This window comes from Anser cygnoides, chromosome 5 (assembly GCF_040182565.1).
Source record: "Anser cygnoides isolate HZ-2024a breed goose chromosome 5, Taihu_goose_T2T_genome, whole genome shotgun sequence".
Taxonomy (NCBI): domain Eukaryota; kingdom Metazoa; phylum Chordata; class Aves; order Anseriformes; family Anatidae; genus Anser; species Anser cygnoides.
This window is the reverse complement of record NC_089877.1, coordinates 34,093,868-34,121,808: the sequence shown is the minus strand read 5'-3', so window position 1 is coordinate 34,121,808 and position 27,941 is coordinate 34,093,868. Positions and strand designations below refer to the sequence as shown.

Genomic DNA, 27,941 nt, shown 5'->3' with positions numbered 1-27,941 from the left:
GCAGCGATGCCCATAGCCAGCCCACGCCGAAGCTGGCAGGGGCTGGCTCATCCGATGCTTGGTGACACTGGCATTTCTTCTGCCTGTTGTCATCCCTGCTCCCCAGCCCTCCTGCTGTGCCAGCCAGAAAGGGAATCGGCTTCAAACGCGGCAGGCAGAGCGCTGGCCAGCAGTGCTTTACCGCAGCCCAAGCTCCAGCTACCGCTGCGGTGCTCTGCTCCCGCTGCCTTCCCTCCAGGGCACACTTGCAGGCTCGCAGCAGAAAAAAATTAATAACCATGCACTTCTAACAAGGATATGAAAAAGAATAAAAAAGCTTTAATTTAAAAATTAAATTAAAAAGAGAGAATAAGCAAGAGGCGCTTGTGCCCTTTCCAGACAATGCGATTTGTATGGCTCCTCCTGGCCGTTCCCACCACGGACGGAAGTCTTCACACCTGCACAATCTGGCTCCTGCAGACCAGACTAATGCTAAGAAGAGAACAGCAGAGGCTGCAGCAGCAGCTGGCCTGGAGATCCTTCAGTGCCACCAGCAAAATCATCCAGAAGGAAGAAAGGATTAAAAAGCACCCACGACACCCTAATCATTTAATTCTTAGGAGAAAAGTATTAAATAATTTAAACAGCGTGAGGAAAGCAATGCATCCTCTGTGCTCCAGTGTGTGATAGCCGCGGAGCAGTGCCTAGCCAAGCTGCTCCCAGCGCGGGGATCCAGCCACAGCGCTCAGCTACGGTCTCCTCCAGTGTCAGCCACATCCCTGATTGTCGCTGGCAGCCTCGGCGCTGCCGAGAGCGGGGAGGCGCGGGGTGGTCCCTGCCAGGAATTCCTCCACACAAGTGCTGGCCCACTGTGATGCTATTCCACCCATCCTGACGGCTGCAGGGGCTGCAGGATTTGTACCGCAGCTCAGCCTGTTTTCACTTAAAGCTCCTGCTGATCTCTGGCCCCCACCTCCCAAGGCATCGTGTGGCTGCCTCTGAGCTTGCTCAGCAAAGGATGCAGAAGGATGGCCTCCATCCCCTTCTCCCACTCACCGAAGCTCCAGGGGGAGTGCAGAGGGTTGGGAACTGGGACTGCAGAGCAGAGGCAGAGCAGGGAAAGGCGCAGCTCCCAGGCCTCTTGAGCCAGGCCCCAGCCTGAGGTGACCCATGAAGGCTGTCCCTCCACATCCGCTAAAACAAGGGATGGAGGGACCAGTCCCTGCAGTCCCTGCATGGTGGCGGCTCCCCATAACACAGGAAGGCTGCTGCTCTGGACAAACCCTTGGCCACGCTGCAGCGGCTTGACCCGCAGGCACCGCCTGTTCTCATAGATGGCATCCTCCCTTATCTACGGGCATCCCATTGCTGCCGGCTCGGATCCCTGGGCAGGGCTATGAGATGGGCTGGGGCAGGAGGGAGGCCCTGCACCCTCCCTTCTCCTGCTGGCTGCTAGCGCCCCGCACCCGCTGTCCCTGGGCATCACAGGCTCCTCTCGGCGGTGAGGTATTTGAGCGCGGCCGCCCCGTATCGCCGCGACAGGTCCTGGTGGAACTCCTCCCGCAGCGTCTGCAGGCAGCCCCGGTACGCTGCGCTCAGGCGGAACTTGGAGATGTCAAAGCTGGGGGCATGGGGCATGTGGATCATGAAGGCATTGGGCAGGACCAGCAGCTCGTACTCCTGGGGGCACAGCGGCAAGCGTCACCGTCGGCACTGGTGCCGACACCTCGCTGCCCACCAGCACCTCCGCCCCTCACCCACCTGCGCATCCAGCTCCATGATGTGGGACACCTTGTTCCAGCCGAAGCCCACGAAGCGCTGGTCGTACTTGGGGCAGTCTCGCCTCACTACAACGTAAGGCTCGAAGTCTGGCTGCCATGCCACGCGGTACGGCACGGTGGCTGTCCGCCACTTGGCGTAGTCCGTCGGGGCATGGCCTTTTGGCCACACGTGGTACCTGTAAGGAGAGATGGAAGTGAGACACCAGGAAAAGTGGCAGCTCCCTGAAACGAGAGATCCTCTGACCTGGCTGCGCCACAGCCCCAAGGCACACGGGTACAAAACTGGCTTCTGCCGGGTGTGACAGCCCTTTGGATGGTGGGGCAGCTCCAGTCCTTACCTGAAGGTGTAGAGGGAGCCCATGTCCAGCATGGAGAGCAGTTCTGCTTTGGATTTGGGGAAGGTCAGGCGGTAGTGCAGGGTCTCAAACGCCGGCACAATGAGAGCTGCCTTCCTGTGGGGCAGCTCCAGCTGCTGGATGGAGTTCCTGTGGCGGTAGAAAGGGTGTGAGGCCTGCCCGGCCATGACCTGTGGCCACAGCCCCCTTCCTCAGCCCCTCCACTGCTCCAGAAGGGTATTAATGGGTTTGGGCACCCTGCAGTGCTGCCGTACAGGAGCATGAGGAACGAGGCACCCCTCACAGCCACTGCTCCTTCCGCATCCACCCTTGTCTGAGAAGAGCAAGAGCAGGATCACACGGCTGAACACAAACCCAACCATTTCTGCAAGTGAAGAACTGCTGCCCGAGCCCCGTACCTGAGGTAATCGTAGAGGCCATACATCGGCAGGAAGTCAATGTCAGTCAGGAAGACGTATGGCGTCTGCGTGTTGGCCAAGGCCACGTTGCGCAGGAGGTTGATGGGGTAGAACTGCCCCTCCTTGTAGACGATGTGGTAGGCGACGTTGCGGCGGGCGCTCAGCACCTCCGAGGCCTGGGCGTAGCGCAGGAACTGCTGGGCCTCCGCGTCCGACATGTACAGCGCCAGGCTGATGGGGCCTGCCCAGTGTTTGCAGATGGCCTCCAACATCTGCAGCCTGCGAAGCAGAGGGCGCTGCATGAGCAGGAGCTCCTGTGGGAGTTCGGCCAGACCCAGAACGGGGTGCCTGTCAGCAAGCCGTGTGCCAGCCGAGCCTGCTTCGGGGGAAAGTGGAAGGAATTTACTGTTCCCCAACACAGGGTGCTGCTCCTTGCTGCAGTGCTCCAGCGTGAGGGTGAGGAGCTCATGTTAGAGATCTCAGGTAGCTTTAGAGTTGCGGAGTCACCCCAGAGGCAGCGCAGGGGGGAACCCAACCACCCACCAACCCCACTGGCAGGTACCTGTCCATGGAGAGCTGGGCCACAAGGGTGACATCGGTGGGGTTGGGGAGGGCCAGGAACTCGTACTGCAGGAAGAACAGGTGGATGCGGTGCTGCGTGAGGTGCTGCCGGCGGAAATCGTAGCAGGGATCATCCTCGTCCAACTCCTCCAGGGCCTGCTGCAGCTGCAACACCGCAAAGGTGAGGTAGAACAGGAGACCCAGGGCGTGCAGGGGCAGCTGCTCGGGGCCTCTGCCTGCCCCGCACTCCGGGTCAGAGGCAGAGTCGCCACAGCCTCACCTGGTTGCTGGGCGGGCTGGGGAGGCTGGCACAGCCAAAGAGCTCCCTGCGCAGCAGGTTCCCATCGTACTCCAGGAAGGTCAGGTAGAGGTTGCGGAAGAACTCCACGTGCTTGTTCTTCACCCGCAGTTTCTTGGGCGAGTTCCAGTGGATTACCTGGGGGCAGCGGCACGTCACCCCGTGGAGAAGGCAGCAGCACCCAAAGTTCCCCAAGACCCCAGACACCACGCTGACTCCCCCCGAGCTCCAGCTCCCATACTCTGTCCTTCAGGCCCTGCACTGTATCTCCTAGTAGGAAGAGCACAGTGCCCCTAACAGGGGAATGTGGGATTCTGCCCCCATCTCAAAGGCAGCAAAACCTACCCACCTTGAGATCCGAGACCTCGGTGTAGCACTGCTCTGAGCGGGTGTGATCAGACAGCTGCACGTTCCAGAAGCATGGGAGCCGGTACACCAGGGCTGGGTCCTGCTTGATCACCGCATTAAAGATGTCCTAGGAGAGAGAAAGGTGAGTTCACAGGAGGATGAAGGAGCCAGCACAGTCCCCACACGCCAGCAGTGCTATGGGAACGCAGCACAGCCAACCACCCCGGAGGAGGAACCGTTACCTGATCGGCCAGCGAGGTGGAGAGCATGCTCATGAGCTCCCGCTCTGCCGTCAGCCGCCACATCTGCTCCCAGCCCAGGCGACGCAGGCGGTCCAGCAAGAGCAGGATCACCCCTGGGTGCCAGGACAGAGGGCACTGGGTCACCGAGGGAGCACAGCAGTCTGCATGCCTCCAGGTATTGGGGCACGCTGCTTCTGTGCATCCACCCACACAACCTCCAGCACACTGCAGCAGCACCTCGTGCCCACACAGACTCTCCTGCCTCGCCTCAGCCTTCCCCAGCCTCCCCACACCACATGCTGCCCCAGCTGGATGCTCCGTCAGGGTGCAGGGCCAAGCCCGGCAGTCCATGCTCACCTGTGTTGAAGCCACGTCCCAGGGCTGGCCATGGTTTGTGGTTTTTCCAGAGGTTGCCCAAATACCAGTCGCTTTGGTTCTCCACCAGCCCGATCACCTGCTTGTCTGAGGAAAAAGAGGGACACATGTGGCCCACCCTGCTGCAAGTTTGGAGGGCCCAAGCAAACCCACTGCACTGGTGCTGTGGCAGATGAGGACCACCACCCTGATGGGCCGTGGGCCAGAGCTCCACCGGGTCCCAAGGGTACCCTGTCCTCACCAGAGAACTTCCCAAAGACAGCCCAGAGTTCAGCAATGTCGGTGGCGAAGGTGATATCGGTGTCCAAGACGATGACCTTGGAGAGGTTGGAGGGCAGTGCCTTGGTAAGCGTCAGCTTCATCAACCCATAGATGCCGGAGTAGTGCTTGTTGGGGATCCACGACACCTCTGGCTGCAAGGTGACACAGCCTCAGGTCTGGGCACGGCCATGCCCTTCCTTGCCTGGGCAGAATGGCTGCGTTCCCATGCAGAGGAGGCCAGCAGAGGGACAGAGCCACTGAGCAACCAGCAGGGTTGTGGGACCAGTAGAAAAAGAGTTAACTACCCCCCTCCCAGCCACCCCGCTGTTCCCCTGGGACCCTCCAAGTGCCTGGCTGGGAAAGAAAGGGGGGAGAGTGCAGAGGGGATCAAGTGCCTGCCTTCAAGTCGTCGGCGTTGTAGAAGCTGACGTGGACAGAGGGCACCATCCAGGACTGGAAGAGTGTCTGGAGGATCTGGTGGGCCACCGAGTCCGTGATGAAGTGGAAGTGGAGGGGGTTTTTCCTGCCAAGGGCAATGCAGCGGCACTCAGCACCACAGCAGGAGGAAGCAGACATGGTCCCCATCTCTCCCACCCCTGCCAAGGGACAGAAACCAGGGCCCATGGAGAAAAGCCACCCCTGGGGGGAAACAAACACCCTTCTGTCCCTTTAAGCCTCATCAGTGACACAGGAGGCAGAGGGAGGACTCTCCTCCAGAACTGCTCATCTGCAAACCCCAAACCAGCAGGCCTCTGGCCCAGCACACCCCCGTTACCTGTGGAAGAGGATGGATTTCACCAGGGTGACCACATCCCGGCTGGCGTTGTGTCCGGCACACACAATCGCAACGTGCAGGAGCTGCCCAGAGACAAACATTGCACTTTTGAGACTGGACCCTCCCCTCTGCAGGGCTTTCAGATCCTCCCAAGCTCAGCCAGGGTGCTGGCCTCCTGTCGGACATTCCCCGTGTGCCGTGGCACCGTGTCGGTGTGGCCACCCACCTCACACTTGTGCACCATCCGCTGCTTGGGACAGGCCGTGCGGTTGCTCCTCTTGCCCCCAGAGGGGGACCCATCCTCGGCGGAGGCCCCCCATGGTGGGCTGCCGTCGCTGCTGTCTGCCTGCGCCTGTCCGAGCTGCCTGCGGAGCTGCTGGTTCTCCTCCTCCACCCGGCGCACCTGCAAGGCCAGCGCCTCCCGCTCCACGTCACGGCTCGGCTGCTCGCCCAGGCATGGCGACAGCAGGAGAAAGCGGCCATCTGCGGGGACACGGCGAGGGGGACGTGTGATGGACATGGCAAGAAGTTGATGAGGCGGTGCTACGCCAAGGAGGGACTGGGGAGGATGGGGGGACCAAGTCCCAACCTGAACAGAGAGGTCCTAGGACACACCATGTGTCCAGACAACATCACAGCTCTGCTCCCCCAGACCCCAGGTGTGTCCCTGGGAGCCTAGAGGCCAGGTACTCCCACAGCAACTTGCACGGTCATAGAGCAACCCTCCCAAGGCCTGGGCCTCCCCTGCCCGCCCCGTGCTTCCCTTGAGCCAAGAAGGCGGGGGGCCCACTCACATTCGAGGCTGCCCATGAAGAGGTAGAGCCAGGAGAGGAGGACGGCCAGGATCACCGTGGCGAGCAGCAGCTTCAGCTTCACACGCCAGGAGCGCAACATGGTGGGCCGGCGGGAGCGGGGCGCTGAGGATCAGGTGGGCAGGCCCAGCCCGGCTGGCCCCAGCATCCTAGAGCCTGCGAGGGGCAGGGAAGCGGAGAACGGAGTCACTGACGGCCCCGCAGCCCTCATGTGGGTGCCTCAGTGTCCCCCTGTGGGACTGCTGACTCCAGGGGCTGTGACTGGACGGACGCCCCTCAGCCCTCTGGTGACACCCTCCCACAGCCGGCACCCTCCTCCCCACGCTGGGGAACCTGGACGCCCCCAGACCTGCCCCACCACCCTGCTGTGGCCTCATGGCCCTCAGAGGGGGGAGCTGCAAGCAAGGGGGGAGTGATTTCACTCCTTGCCATCCCACGGGCTGAGGGGAGAGCATGAGAGCTCCCAGGGGAGGAGATGCCGTCCTGCCCCGCTGCCCCCACCCCGCTGCGCTGGGTGGCCGGCCTGGGCTGGTTAACGCTGCCTGCCCTTGAGAGGGAGAGCAGAGCCCTCCCCCACCACCTCCGGAGGCTGAAGGGGCCGGGACTGCTCTTGAGACACCGGCCTCAAGGACGTGGCCGGGCTGGGCGAGCCGTGCTGCCCAAAGAGCACGGCCCGTGAGGAGATAAGCGAGGAGACCGAGCTCGGGGCGCTGGCTCCCTTCCCAGCCCTCCTGCCAGCGGGTGTAGGGGAACTCCGGCAGCGTCCCTTGTCCCTTCCCCAAGTCCCCGGTGGGTCAAACGCCTCCCCCTATGCTCACCATGCCGAGCACAGCTACCTGCCCTGGCTAAGCTTTTGGAAAGATCCCGAGCAGTTCGGTGAAACTCATTTCCCAGAGTGCTGACTTAAAGGGACACGTGGCCCAGGGGCCGCTGGAGCCGGGGGGGCAGCGGGGACGTGGGCACAGCACCCTCACCACACCACCAGGGCAGCCACCGGCCCTGCAGGAGCGACTGGAAACTGGGGGCTGCGTGGGGAGGAGGCCGCAGCAGTGCGGGTGTGAGCCAGCCCACAAAAAAACTCCACTTTTGGGAAGGGGAAAGCTCAAATGCAGCCAGGAGCAGCAAAAGAGGAGGGATTCCCCCTGGGATCCGCTGCCCAACCCACACAGCAGGCAGCGATGCCCACGGGACCCCCAGCGCCCTGCCTGCCCCGTGCCCCGCTGGCCTCAGGATGGCACCGTGCTGCCCGCTTTGTCGCCACATCCCGGCCTGCTGACTGGGCTGGGGGAAGCACCACTGTCCCCACACACACAGCTGGAGACACCTGCGCCCTGGCCACACAGGGCTCCCCATCCTCCATGCCAAAATTGTCCTTTTTATGTGGGAAGCAAGCGGTGGAGACCCATTCTGTCCGCCACCTCCTGAGGAGAACCAAGCCAAACACGGGGGCAGAAAGACGGCCTCAGAAAGCCCTGCCCGACCCCAAGAGCCAGAAGCACAGCGCAGACGAGGGCCCCACGAAGCAAGAAACCACCCCACTCTCCCGGTGGGCCAGCCTCGCTCCGCACCCCTGCCTGCCCCAGCAGGAGCCCCAGCCCCTGCCCTCGGCCCCGCATCTGGCGGCGCCACAAAAGCCCGCGCTGCCTCCCGATGAATGGGACACGGATTAGGGTCGGCTCCCCCTGGCGTACCCCCGGCCAGAGCCCATTGATGTGCAGATGTCTGAGGGGCCGCTGGGGCCTGGGGCCAAGGCAGGGCTGAGAGGGCACCGCCACCCGGGCCAGCCCAGGCAGCCCGTGGGCAAGGGGACGAGGGCTGAGAAGCCAACAGCTGGGAATGGGACTTGAGTGCCAACAAAGGAGGGACGAGCTGGGGGCACACAGCAACACCCCAGCTGCTCCTGCTAGCCCCTTTGGCCTCCCTGCCCCACTTATCTGCAGCACCATGGGCCATCCCCGTGGGGAGCGGCACCCCCTGCATGTGAGCATGCTGCCGGGATGGCAGCTTTGGGGGACAGAAGGGGACCAGGGGCAGCAGCACGACCACTGGCAGAGACCCCGGGTAGGCACCCAAGGGCTCCATCCCCTCCGTAGCACCGCCAGCCCTCCTCACCTGGCCTCTCGCTTGCCCCCCAGGCAGCGATTTCCTTACCTGCCTTCCCCTTCTCCTCCTCCCAGTGCCTCCTGAGCCAGCTTGCAGCCCGCTGCTGCGGTTCCCTCCTGGGTCTGCCTTTCCCAATCCTCCCTTTACTCCTCCCTTTCAGATCTGACACTTCCCCCCCCTCCTCCCCGCTCTCAAACCCGAGCTCCCCCCCGCACGCCCTGCGCCGGCCCCCCTTTCGGAGGAAGAAAGAACAAACAAAACGAGATTAAATTCGCTTGCTACTCAAGAGCCCCCAGCGCCAGGGGCATGGAGTTGCCCAAAGTAAGTCAGGACGAATCTGCCCTCAACTCCCAGCTCCGGGGCCTCACGTACCCCTCCTTTGCTGCGATAAGGGCAGCGTTAGGATTAATACCCCCTGTCCAGCACCTGCCTCCTGCTCTCCCAGGACAGGTGGAGGAGGCTTTGTCCACACGTAGGATAACAGGGGGGGGGGTGGAGGACAGCAGGGCCTACCCGGTCTCCCCTTGGCTGGCAGAGACAGGGTGTGTGGCCAGCCCGGGAAGGAGATGTAAGCATGGTGAGGATGGGGTGTGGGCTGCCCTGCACCTCTCCTAGCTACTGAGAGAGAGGAGACACTGCCTGCGGCCTGAACCATGAGGACAGGCTGCAAACGCTGCTGTAGGTGTGCAAAGGAAGGAAGAGCTGCCCACCCGCAGCCAGGAGCGGGGCAGGTTTGCTCCAGCCCCTCCAGGCTGGGAAAGCAGGGCTCCCCAAGGAGCGCAGCGTCCCACTGAAGGGATGGCAGCAGGAGGAGCGGGAGGCCGGGGCTGGGAATGCTAACTATGCAGAGATTGCCTCTACCTGCAGCTCCCCCGCGCCTGGCCCCCGGGCTGGGGAAAGCCAGGGGACAGAGCAAAGGAAGCAGCCCCTGCCCTCCGCCTGCCCTGCCAGGAGCCCACGAGGATGCCCGGAGCAGGCAGGGCGCAGTGGGAAGCAGCCACCACCGCCAGCACAGAGGGATCAGGATACAGCAGCCTGCATAGCGATGGAGATGAAACGCAAATTGCCCCCCACCCCGTCAGCAAAGGGCGAGCTGCGGCAGCAAGCACGGGCCTGCCTCGCAAAGACGGAGCAGCACCGGCAAACGCAGCCCCCGAGCTGCAGGGCTGGGGCAGGCAGGGTCTCCACCCAGGCAGCGCAGAAATCACTGCCCCAGGAGATGCGTTTACCTCCCGCTCGGGCGGCTCTTGCTTGTCCTTGCAGAGCCCCTGTCGGAACAGGCAGTCGCACCCTAATAGCGCCTTTCTGCCCTGCCCAGCCCCACAGCGGGAGGAAACCCCCGGGCTGCCCCGCTCCTGGGCCAGGGGGGCCAAAAGCAGGAGCTCTCCCTTTGCTCCCCCTATGTCGGGGGGACGCGTCCTGTCCCTGCCCCGTGTGCTTTCCACCACGTAGCACGTGTGTGTAGGGCTGTGGGGAGGAGGTGGCAAGCAGGAAGGCAATTACACAGCCTCTCCTCCCCCAGGCAACATTGAACGCGCAGCAAGGGCAGAGCAAGGCTGGATGCGGCTCCCATAGACCGGTGGCCGTGGCACCGTGCAGGGGGGCATTGCTCGCAGCATGGGACCTGTGCTGGCCTCCCCACGGCACTCTCGCTTTCCCCGTCCAGCCCTACCCCTCCCTGCAGCCCACGCGCTCAGCCCCCTGCCCTCCCTCCTCAGTCTCCTTGCTCGCGCCAGACGAGCATTGCCAGCGGTAAGATGAGAGGTTTCCCAATACCGCCGCTCTCTATTTCCAACCCCTGCGCAAGGATGCGGGGCAGAAGTGCTGTCCGCAGCAGGTCGTCCTCCCTCTCTCCCTCCCCCATGCTTCTCCTAACCGTGCTCTCCCCAGGAGCAGGGCAGCTCCTGCTTCAGCAGGGATGGGGACTGTGGCACACGGGACGAGAGGCTCCGTGTCCCCGAGGCTGGAAGAGGCTGCCAGCAGACACACGGCCCTCTCCTCCCACCTGGACTCCCCCATCTGCAGTGACGCTAGGGCAATAGCCGGGTAACGGGGAGCGTCAGGCCAGCGGGGTGAGCAGCTGCACAAACACTGGGCCGGGCCTCCCACCGCAGGAGGCAGAGACAGGCCCGGGGACAGCCCAGAGCCAGGGCATCACGGGACAAAAGGCAGAGAGACCCCAGTCACCGCCACCAAGAAGGACTGCTGGGTGTGCTCACATCGACCTTCAAGGCCCTGGCAGCAGGCAACCTGCCAGCTATCCCCCCGTGCTCCCACAGGAGCCCCTCATCTTGGCTCAGCCCCGCCGGCCTTCGCTCTGCCTGGCTGGGCGGCTGCCCGGTGAGCAGTTAATGTTTAGGGAGAGCTGGCACAGGTCACAGGGCAGCCCAAGGCTTGCTCTGCCATCCCGCTCCCCCCCAGGCACTACAGGTGAAGAGGTGGCCAGGCTGGCCCCTGCGAGGAGCAGAGAAGACGCACCACACTTCAAAGGGAGGCAACAGGGGACAACCTTTTGCTTTTCTGACTAGATTGGAGGGGACAGGCCGGTCCCCCGTTCAGCAGGTCACCTGTAAACCACGTGCAGCAGCACGCATCTGACGCAGTGACATACAGCTAGGGGTCATCTCCCTTCCCTGTCACCAAAATGACTCTGCCCGAAGAGGACTGCACCAGCCGGTGGATACCACACAAGCAGTTCAGAGCAGAGCAGCTGCAGGAATTTACAGAGGCGGAAAGGAATTTGGCTAGGAGAGCAGGATTAAAAACCCATGCTCCGGATTACCCCTCCACCCCTCCTTCCCCCAGTCTTATGATAAGCAAAACTTAAGTGAGAATTTCACCTCCGTTCTCACTGGAAAAGAGAACCTGTGGCAAAGCAGCCACCATATTCTAGAAATGGGATCAAGCCACGGAGTGAGACACCAGAGCATGGGCTGTAAAACAAGAAAGTGTCGTCATCCCTCCACCACCACTGAGCTGCAGAGAAAATTGCAACTAAGACAAACGTTTCCCTGGGTCGGCAGTCAGCCGTGTCTCAGTTGTGGCTCACTCCTGTGCGTCAAGTTCTTCCCAGGCCCGCGAGATTACCGTTGCACAATTCTGCAGCTGCACAAGTTCAGCTTTTTATTCCACAAAGGTCACACAGAAAAAGCTACGCTCTCCTGAGAAAAGCATACCACGCAGGGAGCAGGAGCTGACAGTCACTGAAGGGCGTTAGTTGAAGCTCCCAGCTTGGTCAGAGCAGGGACCTTCATCACCAGACTGTTTCCCTTCCTCTCCCAGAGCACGAGGAAAACAGCAAGTCCAGACTGGGTCTGACACGGGCACATGCCTCACTGCTTACCCCTCAGCATCTGAAAGCCCAGGAACGCATCAGGGAGCAACTCCTCTTGGCAGAGACGCCGATCACGAGGCCCTGCTAGATGCAGCCCGCTCTAGCTAAGCGCAGTAGCCTTCAACCACACTTGTGGGGACGCCGGGGCAGCAGGGTGCTGAGCTGCACTCCTCTGCACGTGCTGCATTTGTCCCTCACAGGACAAATTCCCCCTCGCAGGGGAATCAGCAGGACAGAGTGGCCTGTATCACATCTCCAAGTGCTAGGCACAGGAGGGACCAAGCCTGGATTCCGTGCAGGAGCACTACAAGGGACAGAAGGACCCTGCCTGCCTCTTGAAACAGAAGAGGAGCAGCATTTGGGCTGGTCTCCAACTTCCTTCCCTCTGTTGGGATTAGGTTTCTAGTATCTGCATTTTTGCTGACGACTGTGCTGCAGCTAATGGCCAGCTCTGAATCCACGAGGTTCACCATGTCCTGGTCTCGGGACGTGCTCCGAGCACTGCAACCTGCTCACCCCGGCCATTTCCTGACACTGCTGCTGCTGCGGGCTTGCGGCAGACGCAGTTCCTGTGGTCAGAGCTGAGAGGTAACAGCAGGGTCAGCAGTCAGCAGCTCCTGCTTCTATCCAAGTCTGTCTGCAGCAAGCCCCCTTCCAGACCCAGCTCTGCCATCAGCACAGCTGGAGCACACACCAGGCATCGTGTCCCATACAGCAAAGGGACGGGAATGTCACTGTGCGAAAGAGCGATGCCTCAAGTTTCCAGCTAGCAGTGCCCAAGTGTGTGCAGCCTTCTCCCTGTTCATCAAGGTAGAGGCTGGCAGGAGATTCCCTCCACAAAATCTCCCTCCTCCTCGAAACACTCATGAACAACCTGCACCAGGAGCTGCTCCCCAGTGGGACAAGGGAAAGCACGAACCACATCTGACCAGACTTAGCCCCTACAGATGCTTGTGGAGTCTGCGCCATCTCATGCGAAACACCAGCTTAATTACAGCAAAAAGGAGACAAAGTGACCCCAGCCACCCAGGGCCAGCACTCTGCTTGGAAAAGCCCACGACAGGCACGATACCGTCCTCCCCGCCAGCTCCGAGAAGATGCCAGGGGCAGGGCTCTGAGACAGGACCCCGGGTGCCTACAGTGCCTCGTCACCCGCAGAGCTGGGTAAGTGTTTTCGGCTGAGTAGTCATTGATTGAAAACTGCAGTTTCCAGACAGCTCAGAGCTATTTGCTGCTTCACGACAAGTTTTGGACAAGAACAAAATGCTTTGTTTTCCAAGCAAAAAGTCTCATTTTGCATTGTTTTGCCTGCAATTGAGCTGTGTTACATTTAAAAGAAAAGATAAAAAGGTACTTCAAACCGGGTTGTGTTTTTTTTTTTTCCTCCAGCTTTTCATTTTGGGCATTAAATCAAGCAATTAATTATCTGCTCGGTTCTGCTCTCCAGACAAGCTGCGAGCATCACAAGCCAAAGGGATGGAGCAGCTCTGCCTAAGCAGCAGCACTGAGGTCAGTGCTGATGTTTCCTGCACCACAGGCTCTGTTCAGAGCTCGGTTTGAGCCCTCCAGAGGCCAGCAAGCACTTGCCTGGAGGAGGGACAGAGAAGCACAGCCACAGCCTGGCCTCTTCCACTAGAGACTGGCCCAAACTGGGAGTTGTGTTCAAGCAGCCACTCGCATCTTCCTTGCCCAGAGCTATTCCTGGCATTGATGCCCTCAGCGTCCAAACAGGGCTGAAAGCAGAGCTCGTCCACAGAAGAATGGAACAACTGCACTATAAATAGCAAATCAGGATGGCTCAGGGCAGACTCTGCCCTGCCCTGAGGGAGGCTGTTAAAAAATCCAAGCAGCAACAGTACCATCCAGTCAGAGTGCCCTGGGCACTTTATAGCCCTGAAGTGATACCTGAGCCACAGAGATGCTTACGCATTGCAAATGGGCTCTGACACTGGAGGTAGAGCTGTTGGTCAGGCTAAGAGACTGCTAACTTACCTGCAAAAAAGCACACGGGGCATTTTGCAAACTGGAAACTGAGGAAGCAATGGATAGGAACAATAGGATGGGAAGGTGGTTCCCAGAGCCAAGGGGAGAAAGAAAAATGCTCCCAATAGCCAAACTCCATGTTGAGCCTTCCCAGCACTCTTCCTCACCTCATCCTGCTGCTCGCTATCTTTCCATCCCTGGTGTTCCTCACACTGCCGAGCCAAATCCTGAACCTCAACAGCAGAGGACAAAGGCAGGGAGGAAACAACATGCCTTGACTCAACCAAGCAACAGGATAAAAGCTCACATCTTCTGCAAACCGCTGGAGCCTCTGCAACACCCAGCCCACACCAGGAGTGGGACAGATGAGAGCACAGCCCACCCGGTGACCATCAGGGTTGAATTCCCCTCCTACCCTCAGGAAGTCTCATCCTCCCAGGCTGTACCCCTGTCCTCCCTGCCAGTGCCTCCATGTGGAGCAGAAAGCGCTCAGCCTTCCCCTTCACACTGACAGCATCCGTCCAATAAAGATGTCCTCGTCCTCTTCCACAGACGAGGAAACCACTAACCTCATGCAGCCCTGCCAGACACCAGCCTCCTGCTCCCAGCAGGGAGCCCTGAGCTTTCAGCAGCACAGGGATCACAGTGCTGCAGCACGGCTCACTCGGGTGTGTGCAGGGAATAAGAGGACAGGACTGACAACTGGGAACATGGGGAGAGGTGTACACACACAGGGAAAGCACAAGACCTATACCAAATCATCCAGCATATAAACACACGTGTGCTGGGAAGCAGTCGCTTCCTCTGCCAGAAAGTGTTGTTTTTTTTCCTGTCAGAATAGGAAGACAGCACTCCGAAAAAAATGTTAAGGGAAGCTTTCTGCTGCCAACCGTGAAACAGCCTGGCGGAACTGCTTTGGAGGACAAACAGCAAGCAGGAAAATCACAACCCCTCGCTTTACTGCTCCTGGAACACCCAAGACAGCCAGGGCACAAGAAATGACGACAGCCAGTGCTGACTACAAGTCCACCTTGAGAAGTGCAGAAGCCCACAACTCACTTCCCTCCGCCTGCTCCGTCTCCCTTCTTAATCTTGTGCCACAAGCCAGAGGAGAGGCAGAGGTCTCAAGTGTGGCCAAGTTTCTACTTCAGGGAAAGAAGGTTGATAACTGACCGGACAGGATGCGAGCACCCGTTGAGGAAAAGGATTAGTAACCCCCTAATCCGTACATTTTGGAGTCTAAGCACTTTGCTCTCTAATTAAACCACAGAGTGCAGAGGTTGCCAGAAGGGGTAGAACAAGGAGGAAGAAGGAAAGGGAACAGAGGCTGTGGCTTAAGATTCCTTGTGGCTTAAATGCGAGGCAGGGGGGTCACTGGTAGGGACGTATTTCACCTCAAGTGCAGGCAGGACTGCTTCACATCCTGCCGCCTCCCCTGAGGCCCGTAGCGGGGCTGAGGGCACGCTGCAGAGGAACCTGCACCATGTCCTGGGGGTAGCAGAGGAGGGAGCAAGGGGCTGTGAGACAGGATGAAGCTTTACCTGTGGCAGCCTCACAAGTTCGTTTCCCTCCTGGGAAGCCACATGAGCTCCAAGCCACATTTGTGTCTCCTCTTCCCAGACCCAGCCGCACAGAAGTGCCTTGTTTCAGCGCTTATCTGGCTCCAGGCTGGGAGGGGCTGGTGCCTCGCTGCCCTGGCACCCACACAGCGCGTTCAGCTCTGTGCTGGGCTCATTAGGGGCTCCCTGGCAGGAGAAACCTTCCTGGCACAGGTAAAGAGGGAAACCTTTTATCACAGCGCACGACAAACAAAGCAGCTCACATAATGTTTCCTTCGAGCTCTGCTGAGGCCCACGTGCCTACGCCGAGAGGCAGCGGCAGGCCCGAGCCCCGCTCCTCGCTGCTGGCGCTGCAGCACGCAGCAGGGACAGCCTCAGCAGGAAAAACTAGCCAGGCTGCGGGGTCAGAGGCACTCGGGGCTGCCCCACACTACCACGAGCTGGTGGCATGGCTGGGAACGGGGAAGGTTTCGTCTCCCGAAACGCTCTGCCTCCAGCTCTGCCCCGCCACACCAAGGGGGGTGCCGGGGCAGCCCGTCACTCCCGCGTCCCTCTCTTCCCTCGCTCCTATTCTTTGGAATTCCTCTCTTCTGTTTGCTTTGTTTCAGCCCTCAATGAACAGGAAGAAAAGGGAAGGAGCCTTGACAAATCCGATCAAGGCGCAGACATGCTGAGGCCCCCTCCCGCTGGCATGCCAAGCCCTGCACTAATGAGGGGTGGAGGAGAGGCAGCCGCTGAGAACAGTGGCCCCACAGAAACCCTTGGTGTAAGGGACAGAGGGAAAAGAAGCTGCTGGAGCAGAACAACATTAGCACAAGCTCTCAGCCTTCAGAAGAGGGTCTTCCCATTTCCCTTGGCCCAGAGACCTTGCTCCTCAGCCCCAGTCCGTCACTGGCTGCCCACTAGACTAGAAACAAGCAATAGACCACCACTAGGGTTGGGTGAGAAGGATCCAGATGCACACATTCAAGGGAAGTTCAACTGAAACAGCCACGGAGATGGGACCACGCTTTATTCAAAGGATTCACACAGGAATCTGGTATTTCCCCCCAAGAGCTGGCCCACAAGGGCTTACAAGCATCAGTGTTGTCTCCAGAGCCTCCCCACTGGTCCCAAACACCACACATCCAGTAAGGAGGAAGCCCGCAGTGCCATGCGATTATCCCCGGTTTACCAGTTGGGATACAGAAGCACTAAGACAGAAGGGAAGAGAGCACACGTAACTTGTCTACTCAGAGAGAGATAACCAACCTTTGGAAGCTGCCAATGTTGCAGGGGTACCTGGGAACGGCTGGAGAAGCTGGCAGGGCCCGGCGGTGGCTGAGGACCACGCTCTAACTGGGGATCCTCAACTTGAGGGGCAGAGAGCACATCCCAGCTGTACTTGAGGGTTTTGCAGCTTGCTATCACCTGAAAGACAAAGTCACAGGAAGAGCTACTGGATAAGAGAGCTGGGGGCCAGGCCCCGGCACAGCCAAGAGCGTTATAAATCAGCAGCAGCACCACCCAGCACCTTGACCCTGTCCCTTTCCTCCAGCTTGCTACAAAGCAGAGCTCAGCGTCACCCGAGGCTACCCAACCAGCCCACGGGAGAATATGAGTGCCGCAGACCAGTGCCCCATCCTGCAGCATGTCCCCACACACTCAGCATGGTGACTGTGGCTTTGCCAGCACTTCTGGGGATGCTCCACTGCAACACACGTAAGTGCTCACACCAACTCTTGAGAAGGAGCTGGGTGAGGAAGACAAGTTCCCTGGCCCCCTCCCAGATGACAGCAGCAGCAAGTGTTGAGCTTGTAAGGCAGTGAGGGGATTAACTATCACGTCCAGTAACCCGAGCCCCTGCAACATACCCTGGGCAGTCCCAGGGGTGGGTCAAGAGTCTGTCCAGATAGACGCACAGCCAGGAGAGAGACAAGATAAAGGCAGAGAGGAGGACAGAGAGAGAGAGCAGGCAAAGCCCACCAAGCCACTTGCATTGCCGGGAGCCAAGAAGCCTGCACGCACTGCTCCTCCCGTGCTGGGATCTCACCCAGCGCGCCTCTTCCCTCCGGCTCCCATGGGGCTGGGCACACGCGCCCCATACCCGCCTGCTTGGATGGATAAGCATCTTCAAACCATGTGTAAAACATGCCAAAACATCTTTCTGGCCTGTTCCACCTGCTTTACAACCCTGAACAGAGCAGTGAGCGTGCTGTGAGCCCGCCCCCCACCACAGCACACACTGCTCTTCTCTATCCATAACAAACCCCAGGTCGGCCTGGCACAGCACAACACGAAACCAGGTAGGCAACATCAGCCCCAACAAGGGCTGGTAATAACAACAGCACAACAGCTTCCCCCGAGCAGTAAAACCCAGCAACTCCAGTGAAGAAATACAGCACCACTGCCCAGCAAAGCCCTCCTGCAGCAGCAAAGCCTGATGCTACTTCTGCTCTGCAAGTCTCCCGCAGTATCTGCCTACGAGGTGGCAGCCAGTGACAGAGGACACAGGAGGGAGCCCTGCTGCACACGTCAGTAACGAGACATCTTCTCCATCATCCCCGCTTTGATCGGTCAGCTCCCACCTCAGACCAAAAGCATCTGGAAGGGAGCACCTGGAACACAGATACTTCTGGGATAGGGGGAACGGGATATGAGCCAGGATGCAGAAACAGCAGGGCCCAGGTCCCCTTGCAGTCACAACCCTCCCTCAGGTGTTCCCAGAGCCCTGCATTTACAGGGGTCAGTTCAGCAGGTAAGAGTCAAGCCTCTGGCACCCACCTGGACTAGGAAGCAGAAGCTGCCGGGAGCACGGCTGCGGAGTTTCAGCAGCTGAGAGCTGGATACCAAAGGCACCTTCAGCAGGGGTGGCACCGAGCGGGGAGAGCCGGGCACGTGTCTGCCACACAAGGCAGCACTGCCCAACGGGATCCTCCCCAGCCCTGCCAGCAGAAAGCGAACTCCCCGCAGGGACGTGGCAAGAGCCTGACCTCCAGGGCACAGCCCGCATCTGCTGCAGGCCACCAGCAGCTGCCCTGCTCACCCTAACGCTGCAGCACCGCCTCCCTCGGCGCCCGGGGAGCCAGCCGAATCTCTCCCTTGAAGCGTGTCCATTAACCCGGGCTGCCAGAGAACTGCGTGTCCAGAAGTTTTTTCCAGCTGCATCACATGGTTATTAAAAGATATCGCCTCCCGCTCTCAGCCTGTAGCACAGGCAGATTTGGGATGTTACGGGAGAGGCTGCACGTTGCTAAATGAATCAGAGAGGGGAGTTATCCGAGCAGCAGGCCAGGGCCCTAAACAGCTTGCTGGAAAAGGCAGGAGGCGGTCAGGATCTCACAGCAGGGCTCTGCACGCATTGCCAGACATGCTGCTCCTCCTGGGAAGCCACAGAGTCTCTCTTGCAGCCTCGGCTAAGCTGGGGAGGGCAGTGGCACCATGACAGAACAGCAAGAAAATGCCCCCAAGTCAAAAGGCCCATTCAACCCCCTCTCCCCACACACATACTTTAACTTGTTTGACCTGGGTTTCCCTTCCCCACAGACTACTGCTTCGAGCAATAGACCTGTCAGCAGCACTTCAGGAACTCGAGAACTACAACGGCCAACATCCCCTCCTAGCTGCTGCCTTTCCGGGCCCCAAGGGGGCTGTAAAAGGTCAGGGATGCGAGCAGCCACCCTCAGCAACGCCACGCTTGGAGCCTGGTGTGGTTCCCTGCCCTCATCTCCTCATTTTGGCAGAGAATTGAGGCTCTCCTAAAAGGTGCTGGCCTCCAGTGAGACACCATGAGTGCATCGGGCCTTCCATTCTAGGCAGGGCTCATGTGTCAGGGACTAAAATACTCTGTGTACACGCATCTGCCCACAGGTTATTTGGAGCTAGTCACAATTTAACCCCAGCCATCCCGAAGGCTTGGCTGAGCTCACCCAGAAGCAAAGAAAACAGGCCAACACCACAGCATGGGGCTGAGCAGGGCAGGAAGGGACACCCAGGTGGAGGCAGGGCCAGAAAGGCCACCTCGTCCTGCAAGCCTCAGAGGGAAAGATCCATGCCCCAGGCCTCACGCTGCCGAGCTCTTCCCCTAGCCCAGCACGCTGCGAGGCCTGCATTAGGCATGGTTTGAGCAAGGTTTCCGTAGGACGAGCTGCCTCAGACCCACGGCAGTGCTCTGCCTGGGGTCAGCCTGCCCACACACGGTGCAGTCTTTGCAGACCTGAGCCAAGAGCGAGATGCTGGCAGCCAGGCAAGCTGGACTTCAGCACGGCACCTGCTGATGGGCTGGCAGAGCGCGCGCTTTTCTGGTGTGCTTCTTTTCCTGCCATTACTGCTGAGCCTGCATCCCTCATCAGATGAGAGAAACCATTTGGCCTCGCTTACAGCTGTGGGGCTTCCAGTAAGCACCAGCCTTTGTCACCCTGACCAGTAAGTGCTAGGAAAGGAGCGGCTCAGAGATCTTTTCAGGCACAGGCAGGAGAGAAACCAGCCCCTTCACCCAGCCTTTCACCTCCTACCCCTGCAACGGGCACCGTAAGCCAAGGCAGTTGAAGTCTTGCCCAATCTCATGGGCTCCCAGCAGCTTTGAGAAGCTGCCCCTCCTACAGTGCTCCCTTGCAGCTTATTGACCATAAAAAGGCACCGTGATGCTACTCAAACTGCCCTCCAAACTCGCTCACTGCGGGAGGGAGACTAGCAGGAAGGCAGACAGGACAGCCAGCGGATGGGAGGAAGCCACAGGACAGGGAGGGAAGAGGAAGCGTCTGCCAAAAAGCTCCTCATTAGGGGAAAGAGCCGCACTATCTAGCGATGCTGTTCGGAGTAGCCCAAGGACTTTGTTCATCAGGCTTCACCTCTGGCTGTGGACAAGGTGTCTCTGGCAGCCTCCTCAGCAGCCGGCTCTCAGATTGCTGTCTGGCAGGGCCAGTGCTTCTCCTTGAAGGGCAGCAGCTCCGGCAGTCGGCACTGGATATGCCCCTAGAGTCATCAGCAGTGCATATGCCTACCGTGAGCAGGCAGTTCTGCAGGCCTCCATCACGGGCTTCAGGTGCTATCCCACCCCACTTCGACACGCACGCTAGCAGCTCCGCCACCGTGAGTTTCAGAGCGGCTCACAGGTAGTAACACGACATGCGAATGGGAAGTTGGGTCTAACCCACGCAATTCTGACTAAAAAGTTTTCTTTAGCACCAGACCGTTTGCCAGCAGTACCTCGTGCCCTTCACGAACTCAGCCTGCCGGAAAACAAACCCTCAGGGGAAGGGGGGAGAGATCAGAAAGGATAAAGTGCCTGCCCATGCAGCCGTAATCCTCGCGGTGGAAGCCGCAGGCAGACACTGCGCCCATTGTGCGGAGGTAACCGGACAGGAGGAAGGAGGGGCAGCTTGGCGGAGCTCTGTTTGCACTCGGGAGGCTGCAGAACGCCCTCCTTGCCCGCCTCGGCTCCCTCAAAGGCGCCGCGCTCCAGCACGGAGCCGTGCAGCTGCTGACCTTTGCACCGTGAGGCTTGCCGTGGGGCGGCTCGGGGGCACTGACCACAGGCGTGCCGTGGGCCAGGCGGGCTCAGCGCAGGGTGACCGGCCACAGCTGAGCCCAGCAGAGCTGCAGCACGGCTCAGGGAGGGTCTGCAGGACCGAGCAAAGGCGTGGGCCCTTCTTCTGCAACAGGCTGCAGCCAGGTGCATCCCACACCTATAGAACGGGGGTTGGTGCTTAAGCACAGCAAAGACACGGCACGAGCAGGGCTGTGCGAGTCCATCACACCTGTAATGTGCAGGAAGGAGCACGGTGGCTTTGACCACAGGGCCCTGACCGCCTCCCTTCCTCCAGCCCCACCAGCCCAGAGCAAGGACACGAGTTAGAAGGGGCAAACGAGGCCGGCAGGCCCCCAACCCCAAGTGCCCCCTTACTTTTTTTATCTAATGCCCGCTGTATGGACCCCACAGCCTGGGGAGTTCAGCATGCTAAGAGCTGGGGGCTGCTCCTGTGCAGCCTGCCAGGCGTTACACGTCCAGAAATAAAAACCCCTGTCAGAGCAAAAAGCTGGCACTCAGCTGCACACCGTGGGGAGACGGACCCCTCGGGGACCAGAGCTGAGCCCCCCGAAGGGGACCCCCCAGCTCACCCCCAGCTGCCGGCAGAGGCACCCACCAGCACCCACGCAGGGTACCTCATCACCTACCCGGCCACCCCGCGCCCCCTCCTTAACACCACCGACAACCCCCTTCACAACCAGCGCTGCCACCAGATACAACAACCCCCCGCGGACCCCACCGCCAGCTCTCCGGGCGGGCAGGCTCCCCTCCCCGGAGACACCGAGCACCCCCTCCCTAACCCCAGCCCCCCGGGACCCCCCCCCCGGGCACAGGCTCCCCCCCCCCGCTGCCCTCCCGCAGCCGCCCCGCACCTGCCGGGCCGCCACCGAGACCGGGGCCGCCGCCGCCGCCGTGCCTTTAAACCCCCGCCCCGGCGGCCATGGGGCGGCCGGCGCTGGGCGGGCCGTGCATGCGCGGCGGCGGCGGGAGGCGGCGCGGAGCCATGGCGGCCCGGGCCCCGTCGCTGGCCCCGGCCCCGGATCTGTCCCCGTCCCGCGGCCCGGCGTGGCGGCTGCGGCAGCTGTGCCAGCGCTACCAGGACTACGTGAGGCGGCACCCGGCCGCCACCGCCCAGCTGGAGGGCACCGTGCGCGGCCTCTCCTACCTGCTGCCAGGTGCGGACGGGCCCCCTTCCCCCCAATGCCGTGCCCGGTGCCGTGCCCGGTGCCGTGCCCGGTGCCGTGCCCGGTGCCGAGCCCGGTGCCGTGCCCGGTGCCACCCGCTCTCCTCCCTCCGCAGGTCGCTTCGCGGACGCCCACGAGCTGTCGGAGCTCGGTAGGTAGGGGCGGCCCGGTGCCCCCGTTGGCCGCCGTCACCGGGTCGGAGCCTGGGGCTCTTCTCGCCCCTCTCCTTCCCCTCGCGCCCCGTAACCGCGCCGCGCTCGCTGCCTTTCAGTGTACTCTGCCTCCAACCTCCTGGTGCTGCTGAACGACTGGATCCTGCGGAAGGAGCTGCAGCGGAGCCTGCCAGTGGTAAGGCCGGAGAGCGTGGGAGGAGGAATCGGGACGTGGGTTTCTCTCCCTAGCAGGAGCTGTGCTCTCAGGGGGTGCCCACAGAAACTTACGGGGCCCTGCCGCAGACTCTCCTAGCTGCCAGGTACACAGAGGCCAGAGGCAACCGCTGAATGCGTGCTAACAGCAGCCCTGTGGTATAGCTGCTGGCCTGGAGGAGAGCACTCCCACAGCACAGAAATCAGGCCCTGATTTGCCCCGGGAGCCCCACTGCTCTTTTTGAGGAGCACAGTCTCCGAATAGCCATTGCTATTCTGATTCGGTTCCTTGGAGTCTTCCCTTGCGCGTAGCATTGAGCAAAGCAAAGATAAAAGCACCTGGCTGCCGTGTCTCTTTTGCAAGAGCCCCAGGTTGGCTGTCAGCACTCATCTGACCCTTTGGGGGAAGGAGGAGGAGGGCTTTTCTTTTCCCAGACAGGCCTCGATGTTGCAAGCTTGCCTGCCGAGTGGGTTTGGATGCGGGTGGCTCAGTGTCAGCCCACGCAGGCAGCTCTCTGGCTGGGACATCAGGTACGTAACGACCAAAAGTGCAGATGACTGGCTTCTCTGGGTGTTACAGGCCGAATGTGGGGTGAAGTGGATTTCAGCTGTATTTTCCTTATTGATACTTTTTGGGTAATACATGCTCTATGTTGAGGTGAACAGCATCAGCACGTTCCCTTGTGAGGAATAGGGGCTCAGGCCAGAAAAGTCCCTCCCGGCTGTCACACGGTTCGTGCCTGGGATCTAGGCTCATGCTGTCAGTTTGTATTTAGCAGGCATTCACTCTGGAGTGGCTGTGGACCCTGGGTTCCCTTCCCTGCGCTCCAGGTGTGCTGTGTTCCCAACTCGGACCAGGGAGGAGGTTCATCGTGTGCTCCAGCTCTAGAACAAGGAGGAAGAGAGGATTTTACCTTTGGAGTTTGGGCAGTGTGCCACAATCCAGGATACTTTTTAAGCTGTTTTAGTTGGAACAGGTAGCAGCCTGACATACAGTTGCGAAATTCTCCTTGTTTCTGATGTAGCAGCTCCATTGAATATTGTGATGTGTTCTGCCCCTGCTTGGAGGTAGAGAAAAGGGCTTGCCTTTAGCCTCTGGCTGTAGGAGAGGCACCACTTCTTGTTTCTGAGGCCGTGACTTCCAAGGCCATCGCTTTCTTAGCTCTGAGAGTCCCACCAGTCTGAGCTGTGTGTCCGCCCCTTTTAACTCCCAAGCAGAACCTGCATCCTGTCCCCCTTCCTCCTCTTCTGTGTTTTGCAGTCACTGCCCCAGCAGAAGCTGCGGACCTGGCTGAGCGTGCTAGAATGTGTGGAGGTCTTTGCAGAGATGGGGACAGCCAGGATGTGGGGGGAGATGGGCCGATGGACCATCATCGTCCTCATCCAGCTGGCTAAGTAAGTGCTGCAGGTGGAGGGGAAGGGGCTGTGTGCTCAGAAGAGGGGGCTCGGCGTTACCCTGGGATAAAGGCCAAGCAGGACTGAGCTGCTGGTCCCTGAGGCTGGAGCAGTTTGGAGCCCTGCAGTGTGTTGGATGCTGTGCTGGAAGGGAGCACTTACCCTCTGGACAGTTCCCTGAGCAGACCTGAATGTTCCCCTCTTCTGGGGAATGCCACCTTTCGAGCGCAGCAGGAGCACAGCTCCATAGCTTGGTATTGAAGTCTCCTGCATGTCTGCCCACAGAGCCATCCTTCGCCTCCTGCTCCTGCTGTGGTACAAAGCTGGCATCCAGACATCTCCTCCCATAGTGCCGCTGAACAGGGAGCAGCAGCCACCTCTCCATCCCGAAGGTGAGCCCTCAGTGCTGTCACCGGCTCGGCATCTGCTGGGCCACGTCTTGTCCTGCTCGGAGTTTCTAGGGAGCTGTTCAGAGTTCAGCACGCAAAGCTGCGCTGTGTTGTGCTTTCCTTTCCACCCTCTCCAGAGTGTGGGTTAGTTTAGGGACAGTGTTACCCTACAGTCTGGAAGGAGGGGGCAGAAGGGTCTAAGCCTGGACCCACAGGCTGAATTGTGGTTCAAGCTGTCCACTGGCCTGATGGTGAGGACAGAGGTGCTAGGCCTGGACAATGTCAGGCAGATTAACTTTTCACCCTGTGAGAGCTCTGTGTAGTGTTAGTCCTTCAGTAGGTCAAACCTTCAGTCTGGTCTGCTTGCTGCAATGTAGGGAAGGGTGCTGCCAGCTCTGGGTTCAGATGTGTTCCTTGGGAGCCTCACCCTGTGGCTGTTTTCTCCCACAGACATGGAAGGCAACTCCTCAGGGAAGGATCAGACGTATGTTGGCAGGCGTTCTAGCCGTGTTGTGCGGTCTCTTCAGAACAGTAAGTAGCTGAGCCTGTTTTCTATCCTTGTCAGAGCTGTTTCTGCTCGGTGCCCTTTACGTGTGACCTGGGTGTGGGCAGTAAAGAGCAAAACCTGATCAACTTGTATGGGGGCATATCCTGCCAGTTGCTGGGCCCTGTGGGTGGGGGGGATATCAAAGCAATGGAAATTCAGGCACATGGTGCAAGACCAGCACTTAGAGTTGTCTTGTCCAAAGCAACCTGTGTGGTGGAGACAACCCTACGGTGTGGTAATGATTTGAGGAGCATGGATCTTAGGAATATCTCTCCCTGCTGTGTCCCCTGTGGAGGCAGGCTCTGAGGGTGCTGGTCAGCTGCAGCAGCTGGAGAGGGGCAGCCACAGCTTTGCTGTTGGTGTACCTCTTTAAGCTCTCCCATGCCATACCTGATCTTCTTGTTTCAGCTCCGTCCCTGGAGTCCAGGCACTGGGGGTCCCCCCAGCAGAGGGAGGAGACGCAGAGCCGAAGAGCAGAGGAGATGAACCAGCCTCCCACCCCTCTGGGTCTCCAAGAAACCATTGCAGAATCGATCTACGTTACCCGTCCCTGCTTCACTGTATCCTGCCCTGGCTGCATGAGGGCACGCTCTGTGCCTTGGGTGCCAGCAGAGGGTGCTACGGGCTCGTCCAACGAGCCCTGGTGTAGGGTGGTACCACACCTCGCTCCTGTTTTCCTGCTGCTGCCCTGCCTGTGCAGGGCTCTTGGGACTCCTTCCTTCTCTTACATCTTGACAGCCAGTGTCACCTGCTTGAGCTGTGGGTGCAAGTCCTCCAACCCCGTCCCTGGGGCCCTCCAGCACTGCCTTGGAGTGTATTCTCCTGGGCTCTTTAGAGCTTTGCTGGTACCCAGGGGGTCACTTGTCTGTGTGCCTCTTGTTAGGCGTCTTTGGTTCTTTCTATTCCTTGACTGTGCATTCCTAGTATTGAGTTTAGGAGTGTGGGGCCAGAGATCATGGAAACCCTGGCTCCTCTCAGCAGTCCTGGACATCTCAAGGTCAGTCTAAGAAAGTCTTTGCAGGTACCTGAGGTTGGCCATGGCTGGGCATCATACTTCCCCCTGTTCCCCAGTCCAGGACAGGCCCTACTGACATATGCACAGGGGCTAGGCCTGGTTTTTAACTGGGAGATTTGCACATTTAGGTATTTTCTACAACACTTGCAGTACTCTCTGGTCTGTACTGCCCATCAGAAAGCTGGTGCAGACTGCTCAGCATGGAGCTGTGAACAGAGGGCATTTAGAAACCCATTTCCTTTTTTCTGTTGGCGGCTGTTGCCTTGAGTTAGCTCTCTGCCCTTCTCCTTCCAGTCTGAGCTTGCTGAGTGATCTAAAAGACCTGAACAGGCGAGAGCGAGCGGAGCTGAGGCGACGAACCATCCTGCTGCTGTACTACCTGTTGAGATCTCCTTTCTATGACCGATACTCAGAGTAAGGGGCCCCTGCTGGGCTTTTGCTGAGAATTTCCCTTTTAACAGAAATAGCATCAGGGGACTGGGTGAGCAGATCTGAAGAGGTCTGGGTGCCTGTGACCAGGTTAATACAAGCCCTTGCCTAACAGCTGCCGTTGCTGTTAGTGCTCGCAGCAGCTGGGGCAGATGTCCCACTGGACTTGCTCATACTTTCTCCCTTCCTAGGGGCAGGATCCTCTTCCTCCTGCGCTTGTTGGCTGATTACGTGCCTGGACTTGGCTTTATCACACGTAAGTGGGCCCCATTGCTGTGTCCCTGGTTCTGTTGGGTGGAGAAAAATCACAGGAGCTACGCAGAATGTTCGTAAAGGAGTTTGCCACTTGAGGAAGGAACTGAGAAGTCCCTGATGGTTAGCAGCAGTGCAGCTTGTATTGATACTGGTGTTGTTATAAACTGGAACAGAAAAAGATTAATCATTTCCCCTTGCAGGCTGCAGAGCTTTGTCTCTGCCACCTAGGCCTGTTCCCCTGGGCTGCCTTTCTGCGGCTGCACCAGTGCACCACAGCCCTGTTTTGCAGCCAGTGCTTCTGCACTCTTTTCTTTGATCCCCGGTCTGCAATACAGATGTGAGGGGTAAACAGTTGCCTAGAAGTACTGACCCAGCCAGGAAGGGATTGCAAACCGAAGGGCCGAACCAGGTGTGTCTTCTAGTCCTTCACCTGAGGATCCCTTTGTCATTGGCCAAAATTTCACTTCCCCCTCTTCCCTGCTGATGTGAAGCGGTTCATCGCAGTGATAAGGCATTAGATTAGCCTGGCATTATGGGTCTGTCCTTTCTCTGAGGAAGTCACAAAGCTGGCTAGCTCAGGAGCCGCTCCTCCAGTTACTGATTTCAGAGAGGCTTTGGAGCCTGCATTAATCCTTGTGCCAGCGTAAGCATTTTTGCTGTACAGCAGTTCCTTCTGTGTCTGCACCTGCCCATTACTGCTGAGTTGTCTCCCTCTTCCCCGTGCCATGGCTGTGTCCTCCTGACTCACTGTACGCAGGTTTTCCCCTTGGGCACTGCAGAAGCCCTTTCCCTCCAGAGCTTGGGCACGTCAGCACTGAGGGAGTGATGTTCCACACCGTACCCGTGCTGACCATGTTTCACGCGCCTCTTGGTCCCGCTCTAATCTCTGGCACTACAGCCCAGAGTTGCCTCCCTTCTTGGCAAAAAATACCCATTCTGTTCCTGGGTTTTTCTGAGTTGTATAATTGGAGATTTGGAATTGTTGGGTATCATAATGAGGAGGGGGTAGCTACCTCATATGCATACAGCTTCAAATTCTTGCCTTTACATGTGCGATCCCTCTGTTCTCTTGTTTCAGGGCCACTGATGGATTACTTACCTGCCTGGCAGAAAATCTATTTCTACAACTGGGGCTGATGAGAAAATGATGATTCTTATTCGCTAAGATCATGGCTGGATGTTTCTAAGGAGGGCAAGCAGGCTGGGGGAAGGGGTGTTGATAATGATCAATTTTCAGTTAAACCATCAATGAGAAGCTCCTGTTTTGCAGGGTGGGGAGGGAGGGGTGTATGTAATTTTTAAACAGATCTAACTGAATGATGGACGCTACATGTGCGGAGAGACCCTGGCCACCTCTTTCTGTGGACAGTGCTGTGGCTCCAGTGATGGTGACGGGACGACCTTTTTTAAGCACTTGATTTTTTTTTTTTCCTCCTTTTGTACAGCTGCACTATTATAAAGCCGGGCAGCGTAGTGATTTTTGGAGAGCATTGTCTCCCACCTCACGGCGCTGAGGTTGACCTGCAGCCTGCTTGTGTTGGCAGTGCCTGGCCAATCTGCTTGGAGCGGGCTTCTCTGTCAAATAAACTGCCTGAACTGAAAGAGCTGAGCTGAAGGACCTCCTTTCCCTTGCTTGACAGGGATTCCCTTGTGTCTTCTGAGTCTGGATGCCAGCAGGTCTGTCCCTA

General features: G+C 59.1%; 2 protein-coding genes across 3 annotated transcripts; one reads left to right on the top strand and one right to left on the bottom strand.

Annotated features, from left to right (window-relative positions):
- Positions 1–298: 298 nt before the first annotated feature.
- LARGE2 (LARGE xylosyl- and glucuronyltransferase 2) lies at positions 299–21,644 on the bottom strand. Of its 2 annotated transcripts, none has more exons than XM_066997832.1 (16): positions 21,547–21,644; positions 16,417–16,575; positions 6,169–6,342; positions 5,601–5,857; positions 5,375–5,457; positions 5,006–5,122; positions 4,580–4,758; positions 4,321–4,425; positions 3,964–4,076; positions 3,723–3,848; positions 3,356–3,511; positions 3,077–3,240; positions 2,515–2,793; positions 2,099–2,245; positions 1,741–1,936; positions 299–1,659 (listed from the first exon to the last, which is right to left on the bottom strand). In XM_066997832.1, exons 3-16 carry the CDS (start codon positions 6,266–6,268, stop codon positions 1,462–1,464), a joined length of 2,220 nt encoding a protein of 739 aa, XP_066853933.1. In that variant the 5' UTR covers positions 6,269–6,342; positions 16,417–16,575; positions 21,547–21,644; the 3' UTR covers positions 299–1,461. The 2 variants fall into 2 exon arrangements, with proteins under 2 accessions (XP_066853933.1, XP_066853934.1); XM_066997833.1 differs by lacking the exon at positions 21,547–21,644 and adding an exon at positions 17,929–19,881.
- PEX16 (peroxisomal biogenesis factor 16) lies at positions 21,643–27,855 on the top strand. The gene is made up of 11 exons (XM_066997842.1): positions 21,643–21,849; positions 21,974–22,009; positions 22,130–22,206; positions 23,485–23,618; positions 23,904–24,010; positions 24,458–24,538; positions 24,963–25,121; positions 25,479–25,551; positions 25,864–25,983; positions 26,190–26,254; positions 27,332–27,855. Exons 1-11 carry the CDS (start codon positions 21,645–21,647, stop codon positions 27,388–27,390), a joined length of 1,116 nt encoding a protein of 371 aa, XP_066853943.1. The 5' UTR covers positions 21,643–21,644; the 3' UTR covers positions 27,391–27,855.
- The last annotated feature ends 86 nt before the right edge of the window (positions 27,856–27,941 follow it).